General features: G+C 36.5%; 1 protein-coding gene across 2 annotated transcripts in view; it reads left to right on the top strand.

The window, feature by feature from the left end:
- ANKRD31 (ankyrin repeat domain 31) overlaps positions 1 to 14,331 on the top strand; it is a 70,810-nt gene that overhangs the window by 32,428 nt on the left and 24,051 nt on the right. Inside the window, exons 14-22 of one of the 2 annotated variants that reach the window (XM_087742565.1) lie at positions 951 to 1,012; positions 1,873 to 1,884; positions 2,971 to 3,505; positions 4,069 to 4,314; positions 9,436 to 9,630; positions 10,487 to 10,629; positions 12,633 to 12,792; positions 13,252 to 13,355; positions 14,124 to 14,202. In XM_087742565.1, the coding sequence (XP_087598691.1) occupies positions 951 to 1,012; positions 1,873 to 1,884; positions 2,971 to 3,505; positions 4,069 to 4,314; positions 9,436 to 9,630; positions 10,487 to 10,629; positions 12,633 to 12,792; positions 13,252 to 13,355; positions 14,124 to 14,202 (1,536 nt within the window). Of the gene's footprint in view, positions 1 to 950; positions 1,013 to 1,872; positions 1,885 to 2,970; positions 3,506 to 4,068; positions 4,315 to 9,435; positions 9,631 to 10,452; positions 10,630 to 12,632; positions 12,797 to 13,251; positions 13,356 to 14,120; positions 14,203 to 14,331 lie in introns of both variants that reach the window. The other variant, XM_087742566.1, reaches the window with a different exon arrangement.

The following is a 14,331-nucleotide window of genomic DNA, read 5'->3' as shown; positions in this document are numbered from 1 at the left end:
GCTCAATAGCTGGGCCATTGGGCTTAATTTAGGACTAAGACTGTCAGGATCCAGTGGACTAACAGTGATCATAAGGTTAGGGTTAATATCTGGCATGCTAGATTCCCTGAAGTGGTGGAGAAAGAGTTGCCATTCTGTGAAATGCCTGTTAAATTTAAGGCTCGTTCCAGTGTGGGTTGTTGGGTAAATCTTAAGGCTGCAGTTGGGGTTCATGTTGCAGTACAAAATAACAAAGAGTGATGAGCTAGATTTTTTTCACTATGGTGTGGCTAGTCTAGGTTTAAGAACATATTGGCCAGAAGTAGATGCATAGAGTTGCATGGATTAAGTAAGTGTATTGATATCTAGAGTAAGATCTTGGTAGCTGGTATACTCTTTTTATGCACAGAGGGTAGCTGGAAAGCTAAAGCAAAGCACCAGGAAGGCGCTGAATTGGTGCTGGGGAATATCCCTGCCTATTTTTGCACCAATGCCTTGGCTTTAGCTACTCCATCCCTTTCCCTGCCCAAATATGCTATACAGGGAAAGATGTAAGCTAGGCTATCATCCCACCATCACTGGCTTCAGAAAAGTCTCTTGAGGATCAGGGAAGCCTGTTAGAAGTTAGGGAGATGTAGTAGCTCCTCTAAGTTTCAAAAAGAATTGCTCAGGTCACTAATCTTCAAAAAAATTGGGACGCATAATGTCATACTTTACTCTCACCTGTCCTGGTTTGTACAGGATGCCATCTGCAACAAAGATCAGACTCCAAGATTTTAATATATATTTTATATATTGATGTGTTTTAGATTCTAATAAAACCCTTATGGCTTGATAATTTTTCTGAATACCTAATTGTGGTAAATACTGTTACACACAAGATTGTGAACACAAGATGGTATATACGTAAAGTAAAGAATCATGGTCTCTTTTCAATTCTGGTTTCTTTCTGTCTTTAATTTTCATTTCAGGTGGAGATGATTCAAAGAATATGTTAAATACTCAAAGCATAGAGTTTACAAACCTGCACCAGGTACATCTTTACAGAGAATCCTGATGTTAATTTGATGCTGAACTGTTAGGGGCTTGCTCGTAGTCTTCAGTAAACTAAAGCAGATGACTGTTTCTGAAATGTGTCTCAAAACCAGCACATAATGTACTTAAATGCTTCATCCCCAGCCGGGCCTGAAACAGGGTGACATTCAATGTTATGCCAGTTCTTTGGCAAGCAGTTGCTGATCCTTACTGGTGCTTGGGATAAGCTGCAGCCTCATGAAGATGCAAGACAAAGGCAGACAGCTGCCTCTTATGGACAGTGACTCTTGCTGAGTTTTTGCAAGTGCTGCAGAGGTAATTTACAACAAGCACAGTACACCAGTGCCTCTTTGTACTTGCAGAAGCCTGACTGAAACTGCAAGATGTTGCCTGGCTTGTAGCAGTAGGAGAGCTGCTTCTTGCCTCTGTGTAGTAGGTTGTGTTGGGTTTCGACAGGAGAGGGTTAGGGAGCCACTGTGTTGCACAGGGGTTGCACGGTTACGTTACGAGACCTCGGTAAGATGTGGGAGCTAGTGCCTCACATGGACAAGACACGATGATCAGTCACTTGAGTCATAGTTTGTTTGCATATAGCACAACAGCTTTTGGCATTAAAAGCTGTACTCTCCTCCTCTCGTTCTGTCCCCTTTGAACAATGATAACTGGTAATATCTGAATCATATGCTGCAGTGTGCACAGGCACTTTATTCTTGCTTCCTGAAGTTTTATGTCATTATGATAACTGTCCTTGTTCTCACAGTAGCTCAGTCTACGGTGTCCTTAGAAATGTTATGCTATAACAGCATCCATGGTGTATAGTTTTAGATTATACTTTGAAACATTAGTTGATTGATGAAGGATATTCTGCAAGTAGAAGGTGTTGTAAATATTTAATTGGGAAAACCTATTACTTGGCTGTGTAACTGATGAGTTCAGTAGTTATGTGAGTTGTTGTGATGTTTGTGTTCTGGTTCTATCTCCAGATATGAAGTAATCAACAGGATAATTCTAGTTAGTCATTGGCCTTTGGAGCAGTTTTGTTGTGAGATTGCCATGAATTAACTCTGTGTGCTTTTGCTGTGTTACTTCCCTGTCTTTATAAGTTCCTAGAATCATTGCAGACAGGTTTGCCAGAAATGTGAAACTGTTGCTCTGGTATATGATGACAGAAGCAATGTAGTTTTAATTCTTTAAAGGCAGAGCATTAATTCAAAACCAGCTCGATTTTCAGAGATAAAGTGTAAAGCACTTCAGTAATATTTATCATTGGGTTTCACCCATTAATTTTTACACTTTTATCCACATATTTCTTAGTTCCTTAATTTCTTTGTCCTGCTGTCTTAAAAAGCTGCACAGGCAGAGGAAATTAGTTAATTTTATAATAGCACAGTTTTCTTTTAGTATATAATAAAGCAATTTATCAGAAAAGGAAATTAAGTATATGGCCTGTTTTGTAGTTAGAATTAAATGCAGATGGCACAGTTCAACATGATAATACTAAAGCATCAAAGGAAGTTTTGCTAGAAATGAGCAAAGCAGAAAAACAAATTTGGTGAAATACACAAAAAATAAAGTTCTTCAGGATTCTGAAGGCAGAAAACCAAATGAAAAATAATGCAAGTTCAAAAAAGACAAATAGGCCTGCTATTCTTATAGCAGAGGCTACAGCTAAGAGTAAAACTATTGAGAAATAATATCTCATGTTAGATGGACTTCATGTTTAGGTCCACTTACAAACCAAGGAAGAGTTAAATTACAGAAAACATGTTTCCCTACTACTAGTAGTAGTTTGAGTGACAGGAATCTAAATACCAATATGAGAATACCTTCACAACAAATTATTTCTTTGCAAAACTTGACAAATCAAGTTAATCTGATGTTGATGGAAACAAAATTAATGGATCAGCTCTAGGTTTAAAACTCTTTTTGCCTTTGTTTGAACTGATTTCCTTACAGGCAGATGAGTCGGAACCAGTGTGTGCAAATCTTAGGGATTCAAACAGCACAGACACTTTGCGACAGACTATTGTAAATGAGGTGCAAAACATTTGTACTAATATATCTGAAGATGGAACCAGCTGCACTGAACAGACACTTCAAGCAAATGCAGAAACACTGCTAGCACATGAGCTTTTAGCAGCTACTAATGGAGAAGGTGTTTCTGGAAGTCCTTGTAATTCTACAAGTGGTGTACTAAGCACCATTGAACAAAAGGCTCCACAGCCAGAGAAAGGAGGGAAGATCCTGCTTAATGCAGAAGAAAGTGTTGAAGGATGTCAGATCGAAACTGAAAACGCTGGTAGTTTAGAGATTGAGCCTGTAGTGTTACAACTCCATGAAAAGTACACACTTCAAATAAGACAAAAGAGAGAGGATCTTCAGGAGACCAACTCAAAAGCAGATTTGCATTTTCGTGTTGATGCAGACAACAAGTCTCCTTGTTCATTTCAGATTGTGGAAAATATGCAGAAAGAAACCTTACGGAAAACAGGTGCCATGTTTTGTTTGAAAATAATTGTTTTATGAGTTTGTTGTAAGCATTCTGTGTATTTTCTAAAAAAACCCCAGCTGTTGGTCTCCAGAGAATATATTTTGCCATAAATAAATAGCAGAGACACGGAATGTGTTGTGGTACAGTCCACCATGCCAGATTAACTAGCTAGTAATTTTTTCTTTGTATTTTTGCGGGCTGTTTTATATTGAAGTCCCCATTGTATTTACCAAAATATGACCGAAATGGTCATTAAAATAATTAGAATTAAATTCTTAAGTGCCGTATGTTTTTTTAATACCTCAGAATCAATAAAGGTCATATTTTCACAAAAGAATCTTTGAATTGTTTTGGATTCAATCTCAGTACATTAACATACAGTGAATAGTGGATAAAGGATTTATTATGTTAATGTATTTTCAAAAATTGAGTGAGTTACTGCAGGTTTTTTTTAATCTAGACTAGGTGGTGATTTTGACATTCATTTTAATATCAGTTATATTTTCTGAAATTACTGAGTATTATGCCATAAATACTATTAAGTTCTTCTGTTAAACCAACAGATGAAGGAGTGTTTGCTGAAGTAAGTGGAACAGAAGGCACTGAAAAAAATGGAGAAGGAAATGCAAAGACCAATGTGCTTTCACAGTTTACTGAAACAGAAGAAGTCCAAGCTAAAAGAGTAAGATTAGACCCTCAGGAGACAAGGCAAAAATCAGCCTCTTATTCCAGTAGCAGCAAAAACAAGCTTTCATCTAATCAGTTACAATTCAGTCAAGGATCAGAACAGCAAACATCCAAGAAATCAGGTGAAAAATTAATTATATTTTATAAAAACAGTGGAATATTTTTCCTGACATACGCAAAGAAGGCTTTTTGTAATACATGAGGGAAAGTTTGGAAAAATTTATGTAGCATGTTGAGCAAATACTTGTAGCATGTGAGTTCCAAATACTTGAAATATTTCCAGAACTTCTGTATTCCGCTTTACAGAATGCACGTACTTACTCTGTTTTGTTTATGTTACATTCATCAGTCTTTCAGCATTGTGGTTGAGGGAATGCAGGATCATAATAGAGACCTTAAAATAACATTAAATTGATCCTCGTGTTACATCCATGTTAACGATGTTACATAAGTGATAGTTTAAAATAATACTAAATTGGTCCTCAGTTAACTATTTTACATTATCACAGATCAAAGAAAACGTGGCTTTTCATATATTTGGCACACATCTATCCACTTATATTTTAGACTATATCCTCATCAGGCACAAATCAGCATAGGCTCTGATTGTGCTGGTACATTTGGTTTTAGCTGTAGTATAGAAGCAAACCTGCTTATATGAGGATAAGTATCTAGCGTCCCCCAGTAGTTACATGCTCTTCTGCCTGCACATACAGCTTTCTGTTTATCAGTTTCATCGCATGTCTAAGATGTACATTTATCTTGTAGCCTTACCATCATCAGCTGGAGCCCTGGTCCAACTGATTACTCATCATTACCCCCAAGTATTTTCATTTACTTCCTTTTTTGTAAAGCTGGCAGTCATCTTGTGTACTTTGGTTCTTTCTGAACCAGAGAACCATAGCACTCAAGACCTACTAAAAAACCAAAACCTGTAGTTCAGATGGGATCCCTCCTCTCTTAAAATTTTTAAATATAATATACCTGGACCGCTGATTCGAAAATGTTTATCCTGTCATTTGGCATTCTCCTTAACTTCTGTTGAAATGAAAAGAACTGTGTCATTAGATGGTAGGAATTTCTTGTGTAGCTTTGCCTTGATACAGAATAGAGTATTTTTCTTTTCTGATTATCTTAGACAATTCTGTCATTTCTCTTTAGTAAGGGTTTGGGAATTATTTTTTCTGGTTTTGATAGATTTTAAAATAGTGCCTTCTTAGGACCTCAGCTGTCTGTGACTATCTCCCTGTATTCTTTTGTTTTCCACAGCAGTTTCCTTCAACTCCTTATTTATATTTGCTACCATTGAGTTCCCATTTTTTCATTTCTCATTTACTGTTGCTCTCTAATTCCCTTCCTAAGCCAGGTTAGTGTTTGAATCGGTGCAGCTTTTCATCTTGAGTTTGGGATATGTTGTGAAATACTTCCTAGCTATTATTCATATTTTTCTGCTGACATTTTTTCTTCAAACTGTTTTTTATTTATAATTGTTTCCAGCTCTGTGAAACTTTCCCTTTCAAATAACTACTGTGTCAGTGTAAATCTATGCTTACATACATAGGAAAAGGTGTTTTTTATAGATACAAGTTTATAGAAATATATGTGAATGTATTTGTGTTTGTGTGTGGATATAACATTTGATTTATTTTTTCCAAGTGAGTGCAGCAAAAAATTTTAGTTTCTTCCTGGGACTGCAGTTATGTATTGCTGGGGTCTTTTGGTCAAACTTTGATTGCCTTTGGGTGGGATGTAAATGAATGCTAGCATTAAGTATATCGCATATATTTTGAAAATCAATGGGATGCATGCACCTACATCCATTAAATGCTTTTAAAACCACCATGCATAACAGTGTGTATACTTAAAATAATACGTATAACAAATATAGACGCCCGCTCGTACACACACACACACACAATATGGACAAATACATCTGCACACATACTATCAACATACTCATTTGGTTACCTCTTTTTGTTGTTTGCTTACTACCCTCCTTGCCTTTGGGGACTTTGTCTGGATGCTAACTAGTCTTACAAGTTGAATTAAGGAGTCACCAGCCAATCTCTATAATGTCCTGTAACACATGACAAAAAACATCCAGAAAACTATGTGAAGTTCCTGCTGATCCTTTTCTCTTTGATAGTCAGTCTTCTTGTCCTCTTCTGCCTTCAGCTGTACAGAATACTGTTTCTTCTTCCTGTCTCAGGTCGTTGCTAGTTTTCAACCCATCTTAAGTTCCTGCTCTCTTGAATTCTGGACTGCAAGCTTGTGTTTTGTTTTGGAAGTTGAAGGGAGAAGGAAAGCAGTAGGTGCTTCTTGTTACTTACTGCTCGCCATTATTTGGCAGTGTCAATACTTAGCTTTCATACTCCGAATTGGTTCCTGCTGTTGTAGGAATGTCTTTTTACTTCATTCTGGAAAAAAAATCCATGGCATATCTGATACATGTCATCATCCACTGATAATTATTGGAAGAATAAACACTGAACATAGAAATTATTCCTTTCCCTACAGTTGTTCTTTTTTGTAGCTCCTATATGCCTGCTCAATCTTTATAATAAGGTCTATGTGCATTAATACATTCTTGGATTTTTTTCCTCTATATTTTTTACCTATATAGACAATTATGATTTAAAAAAAACTTTATTCCAAACATGCATCTTACATTTTTGTCTCCTCTGGAATAGCATTTCATAGATTACTTTTTTCCCCCAAAAGAGATTCTTCCAGTAATATTTTATTCAGCTAAAATTTAATTATTTCCTTCATCCCAGGAGAATGTTGCTGTTTGAGAGGTGATGCGAGAAAGTATAGCCCTTCATACAGTTGAAGGCATTTATAGCTTTGGAGACTGGGACAATGGCATTCCAATTGCAGCAGAAAAAAGTGGAAGATGGGATAATGTTTTCTGACTTGTGGGGTTTTCAAACTTTTTGCTGTCTTATGCCTTTTCTTCATTAACTGGCTTTTGTATCTCATCTGATTGTTCCTGTGTCCCAGTGGTCTTCCTTAGATTATTCTATTCTTGAATAAAAATCTTTTCTTCCTAAATGGCACAGTGTCACTTTCATCTACAGTCAGTCACTTACTAGGCTCTCAGCTTTCCTATTCTGCTTATACAGAAAGAAGGTACAAACAGCTTGCTTCTTTTCTTATAGTTCAATCTGTGGAAAGAATTACTCATAGACCAATGTTGAAATATTCAAATGTCTTTTTGAAGGAGCATACCCTTGAAGTTGTTGAGGTATGGCCGCCTAATCTAGTCTGATTGCTGGTTACTGTAATCTCTCCGTTTTACCTTTGTACGTGTGCTGACTGGATTTTGTATTTGCCAAGTTCTTGATCTTTCCTGCTCATGACCCACCTGGCAATGCATTCCATGGAGAACCTGTATTTTGTGATTCACGTACCAATGTCTCATTATGCTTTTGCAAATGTTTCCTAACAACCATGAAGAAAACTGTTGTGCATGACAACTTGACTGGAAAACTTTGCAATTATTTCTGTTCACTTGCAGCCAATATTGCTAAGGGTCATTAGCTTAATGGGCTGTTGTGCGCCTTTTTTTTTTTCTCCTACATCTCTGAAGAGTCCCTAGGACATTCTCCCATGAATCAAAGGGAAGAACCAGAAAGCAGATGATTGCTTTGGGAGTTCAGACACAGAAGCTTTTAGACAAAACACAATACATTATCTTACAGAAAAGTAGGTCTCAGATTGGAGGAGTATTTCAATAACATGACCCTTCTGTGTGCTCTGGAATCTCAGCTTTCATTTAAAAAAGAAACTCTTTAGCTCTTCTGGTTGCCAATACAGTGTGGGCCAAGCACTCCGCAGTGCAAAGAGGGCCACCTGAATGCTTTCTGATGGGTTAGAATAGCCTACAGTGACCTCTATGCTGCCATAGTCTGGCTGCAGCAGTGCCTGAACAAGCTAGTTTAAAATTAGTATGGATATATCCGTACTGTATGTCTGTCTTTAATATAGTTGCAGTATGACTCACGTACTTCCAAACAGTCTTGGATGACAAGCTCAGTAGTTTACCTTAAAGGAAACCTTGGAAAAGCAGATTTTCCAGAAGGCAGGAGGAGCCTGAAGAAAGGCAGCTGTCAAATCATGGAAGATGTTTGATAGCAATGGATACTGATAACTGAAAATATTTGAGAAGACAGCTTGTCTGATGAGAAGAGGAAATGCTTGGGATGCCGCACCTAATTGTTCATAGGAATAATTAAAAAAAACATGGATAAGAGTTGCAAAATGCTTGTTTAAAAGTTTACACTTTCTTTTTTTTGGACAAATTACAGATTTTCAAGAAATCAGAGAAAGAATACAGTGAACTTTTAAAAAAATCTGATAGCACCATATTATAACAGCAGGAACAGGAGTTAAAAAAATGCTAACATGCATGGTAGAGCTTTTGAAGATTTATACACCCTGTCTTTTGGTAGCAGTTTTGGGGAGGGGGTTGTCCTTACTCTATATGGAGAGTCAGCACTTTTTTTAATCTGTTTTTTTCTTTGTATCTCTTAGGATTTGATATGTCTGTTACCTGAAGCCTCAGAATTAGGACCTGTCTGACGATCACATGATAAAATTTAAAACGGATGTTGTTTGCTTTGCGAGCCAATAAGAGAAGGATTAAATCAAGTTTATTTACAATTATGGGTCCAATCCTGCATAGGTTTAATTAAAAGGCAGTTCAGCTATGTCACTAGACATTAATCAAAGATTTGTAATCAGTCTACAGGACTTTTTCTCGTCACAGCTGTAAAAATACATTATGCAGAAACTTATCTCTTCCCTGATACAGAATTAGGAGTTGAAAAGAGGTCATGGTTAAGTCTTCACTTTTAAGTAGTTTCTTAAATACCTTTATGTGTGTACTTTACATATTTAGCAGGCATGCCTGATAACTTGAAAGCAGTCCATGGAGAAACGTAACATACTCCCTACCTCTGTACAGTATAAAACTTCAACCTTGTTGATCCCTAATTCATTGTACCCTTGTTAAGTCATCTAGATTTGAACTGTAAATTCTTTTGCATAGGGTCTAGTTGACATCTGAGCTGTTACACAGTATCTTCTAACCTTTCGATGTAGTCAATTAATGTTATTGAATAATTAAGGCAACAGTATTGCACACATTTACATTAATTTAAATGAGTTATGAAGCTTCATTCTTTGCTTATAATGAAGCATTTTTTATGGTTCCTAATGAACACCCAATATGTGTTTAGAATCATCCCTGTCTACCGGAAAAGAAGCTGTAATTTTACATGGTACCTGTAATAAAAGAGCTGGGAGAAAGATAAATAAGAAGAGAAATGCAAAAGGGGAAACTCGGCTCCATATTGCTGCTAGGAGGGGAGATTTGTCTTTGGTGAAAACTCTAATATCGTCTGGAATTTGTGTCAATGAACAGGACTATGCAGGTTTGAAAATTATTCTCTTATGGTCTTGTTTTATGATTCGATTTTATATAATTTATATATGGTTTTATATAATTTGTGCAATTTTAATAGAATTATGTATTCTTGATTTATGATATAATTGTGAGGAGGAAAGGAAGTCATTCAACAAGTGCAAGCACAATCAGTGAATCCCTGGATTTTGTGTCTCAGCATGGAACTAATGCAGTCTTTTTCTCAGCAGCGTCATTAATTGGGTCTTGCTCCTCTGCCGAAGAGCACATTTTCAGAGATACATATGGAAAGTGGACTTGAAAGTTCAGCAGGAGAACTAATGCTTATGCACATGAATATATACACGTGTGAAGCACATTCACACAAATCTTATTTCCTTAGGAAGTGAGGACAAAAATCAGATGACAAGATTATTTTTTTCTTTTTTCTACCTAAATGTATAACGCATTTCTGGTTTTATAGTCTCAGAATGAATGGTATTCTATTCTGGATGCCTGGCAGACTTGATATTATAAAATGCCACTGAGATTAGAAATCAGAGTACTAATATTATGCTTCAAAGGTTTTAGTGTCTTTCTACTCTATTGTTTTGTTTCTTTTATTATTTTTAGTAGTGTAGTAGGAGAGTAAACAATATTTTTCTGCTTAACATTGGATATATATTTCTCTAAAGTAAACTGAATTACACGGGCAATAATTTACGTTGGCATTTCAACAAGATTGTTTGTCTAAGATTTATCTTAAAGAGAGTAGTCCGTTGTTTATAGTACAGCAAATGCAGCAAAATGTATAATCACTAACTAGTGATCTGTGTGGATCTTTTCAAATCAGATGCATGCTGTACATGTCATCTTGCTTTTACTAGGTTGGACAGCAATTCATGAAGCTTCCAGTGGGGGATTTAATGAAGTAATCTTAGAATTACTGAAAGCCGGTGCTAATGTTAACAGCAGAAGTCTGGATGGTATTTTGCCAATACATGATGCTGTTTCTGGCAATTATTTGGAGGTACATTTTTCTTTTACATTAGATTTCCTGAGCCTGATTCCCAGTAGAGGGTCAGCAAAGCAAAATCTTGGTTTAAAAAGGAAAGTCAAAGTTATCAATACAATTTTAGTATAGATTTGCATTTAGGAAATAAACAAATATTCTTTGAAGTGATAAAATTAGAGAAAGAAATATTTTTCAATAGTGACAGTTTAAATTGTACAGTTAGTCGACTTTTCAGTCCAGTGGACAAATCAGAAAAATTCAGAAGCTCCTCATGGTTCTCTTGCAAGTATTGGGCTTTTTAAAAATAACACTGAAATTGAGCATTCTCAATTTGATCATCTAGTCCAACCCCCCTGCCATGGGCACGGACATCTTTCACTAGATCAGCTTGCCCAAAACCCTGTTCAACCTGACTTTGAACACTTCCAGTGGTGGGGAATCCACAGTTTCTCTGGGCAACCTGTTCCAGTGCCTTGCCACCCTCATTGTGAAAAATTTCTTTTTTCTAAAGAAAAAAAAACCCTAGAGCTGCTGTTTAAAAATCAACCATTTTTTTCATTAATTGGTACCTTCCAACCCAAACCATTCTGTGGTTCTATAGACTAGAATAGACTATTTCAGTTGGAAGGGACCTACAACGATCATCTAGTCCAACTACTTGCCCAATTCAGGGCTGACCAGAAGTTAAAGCATGTTATTAAGGGCGTTGTCCAAATGCCTCTTTAATACTGACAGGCTTGGGGCATCGACCACCTCTCTAGGAAGGCTGTTTCAGTGTTTGACCACCGTCCCAGTAAAGAAATGCTTCCTAATGTCCAGTCTAAACCTCCCCTGGCGCAGCTTTGAACCATTCCCGGGTGTCCTATCACTGGATCGCAGGGAGAAGAGCTCAGCACCTCCCTCTCCCCTTCCCCTCCTCAGGAAGCTGTAGAGAGCAGTGAGGTCGCCCCTCAGCCTCCTTTTCTCCAAACTAGACAAACCCGAAGTCCTCAGCCGCTCATCATAGGACATACCTTCCAGCCATGTCACCAGCTTTGTTGCCCTCCTCTGGATGCATGCAAGGACGTTAACATTCTTCTTAAATTGTGGGGCTCAGAACTGCACACAAATAAATAAGATATTGTTTTGGCACAGTGAGTTCCAGGGAACTGAGCTTAAAAAGGTGATGCCAGATTGGCTCAAACATACCACTTCTATTCCTGTCAGAAGAGCTGATACTTCATCATGTTTATCTTTTCTGTGAGCAAAGATAAAATGAAAGGGATGATTTCACAGGGCTGGTGCCAAACTATCAGTAGGGTTCTTGAAAACATGTAAGCTATTATTCAGTATTGTGGGGGAAAACCGATGAAGATTCTGAACTAAGAAAGATGAAGAAATGCTAAAGATGAGAAATCATACGCATGAAAATTCTTTACCATCCAAGCTCTGACCTCGTCACCACTTCTGTATGATCTGAATTGTAAGGGGTAGATGATTCCATTGACGCCACTAATCTCATTTTCACATTTTACAATTAAACAGACTTGCAACTGATTTGGAATTAGGAAAAAAAAAATCAGTGCATGTAACCAAAAACCAAAATCACTATTAAATACTTAAAAAAAAAACCCACTTCTTTTCTGCACTTTGGTCTGAATACAATTGACGAGTTCCATTTAATTTAGATATATGAAGTTTTGTAATTGCTCTCTGTAGCAATACCATAAAGATGTTAGGTTTAACGACAAGTTGTGAATTATTTGTGTATTTTAATGGAAAAATCAGAACTGTAAGATGCAAGTCTGTGTTGATAATAGCCAATTAAACTTGCTTGTTTAATTAGGATTGCAAGTGTAACAGGTTCTAGAGTATCATATTTGTACCTTTCCTATTTGTGATTTATGATAGACACAACACATATAATTGTATTATAAGTCCACAACAAAAAATATCACAATAGAAATAATAATAATAATAATAATAATAATAATAATAATAATAATAATAATAATAATAATAATAATAATATATAATAGGCAGTCAGGATTCTACTACAGCATGGAGCAAATCCCAGTGAGAGGGATGGTTCAGGGAAAAGTGCTTTGGATGCAGCTTGTGATGATGAAATGAAAGAACTGCTGAAATCTTACAGTGCAATGGACTCTCTACTTCCTGTTGAGACTATTGAAGTTACAGGTATGTTGGTTTTGTAATGTAAATCATAGGGTTACCCTGTAGTCCTAAGGAAAAACTCTGCATTAGAATGCTGCTGATTTACCGATCTGCATATTGCCTGGCACTGATATTTTTAACTGTATTAACTACTGAATTTTATTTATTTATTTATTTATTTTAGAAAATAGTATACATGAGGTTTTTTTCCCCCCTAAGACAATGAGGTATAAGGACGTATTTGGCTCTTCATATTTTTGTTATTATCTGGATTTCCCTTTACAGAAACCTTGCATTTTTCAAAGTGGTAGCTTTAAAGCCTTATTTCCTTTTGCTACCTAAATTTGATCTCATTTGCATATACAAGATTTTTTTTATGATGTGATGTGCCATTGCATCTTTGTAACCTATATTAGCTAATCTAACCTATTATACTCCTGAAAATTCATTTTAAATTCTTTTTATTTTTTCTTAATTGCGGAGAGAGGAAATATCCTTCTAGGTCAAGAAGATCAAAACGTCATTGTTACAATGACTGTAAAAATGGTGGTGCAGCTTTGGAGCCACAACACGAGAAATACGATGTGGTAAGTATAGATAATAGGATTTTGTTAAACTGCTTCATAGTGTAGTACTGCATAGTTTCATTTACTGACTGAATAACATAAAAATATTGTTTAAATAATTAACCCTTTAGAATATATGTCAAAACCAGCATCATGCAGAGGCTTACAGTATATAAGCTGTGGTTTACAGTAATTAAGTGTATATATTACCACTTCTGTCTCTTCATGATTCCTGTGCACTTGTATTTATTGTGCAAACAGTAGTCAATACTTATATATATTTCTTATTGCCTATGTGAATAGGAAAAAGGTCAGGAATCCTGAAGCTTTTCATCACATTTCCACAATGGCTCTTTGAAAGAGTAGTGATTTTTCTTCATGGTAATGTAGGTATTTAGAAAGTGTTTAATCCTGCCAGGAAGATTTTTGCACAAGTTGTATGTTAGGAGAGCTGTTGCTGGTATCTGTAGGCTATGTCTACATTGTCTAGGTGATGCTGTCATGCTGAAATTCACTGTCTAATCCCTGCAGTGTACTCAGAGTTGGCACTCTGAGCATGGACTAGTTTGAATGCCTGGGCCAAACCAGGCTGTGACAGCATGTTGCATACCCTTGGCACTATGTAGGTGTATCCTACCAGTGCCCGCATTGCCTTTACACAGTAATTCCCTGCCTGGAATGACTTGAGTCCACCAACACTTATCCTGCAAGCCGTGCATCATGGTCTGTGTTTTATATGGTACACTTGGCACTACTTCTTGCTATCATTTCTGTGTTTATTAACAGGAGTCTGTTGCTGCCGTACAAGATGCAGAAGAGAAGCAAAAAGAACTGTTGCTGTTTGAATTGAGAACTTCCAAAGATGCAGGTAGACATAATTTAAGTTGTTTCACTTTTGGGGGGGAGGTAAATATCTTTGGTAATATAATTGTTTTTAAAATACTATTGCATGTAATGTATTTTAATATCTCCTCTGGAAAATACAGCTTCAGAGAAT

The sequence above is a fragment of the Nipponia nippon genome, unplaced genomic scaffold (assembly GCF_047370975.1).
Source record: "Nipponia nippon isolate SJK-2023a ecotype South Korea unplaced genomic scaffold, ASM4737097v1 scaffold_8, whole genome shotgun sequence".
Lineage (NCBI taxonomy): Eukaryota > Metazoa > Chordata > Aves > Pelecaniformes > Threskiornithidae > Nipponia > Nipponia nippon.
The sequence above is the reverse complement of the archived record's forward strand: the minus strand, read 5'-3'. Positions and strand labels throughout refer to the sequence as shown.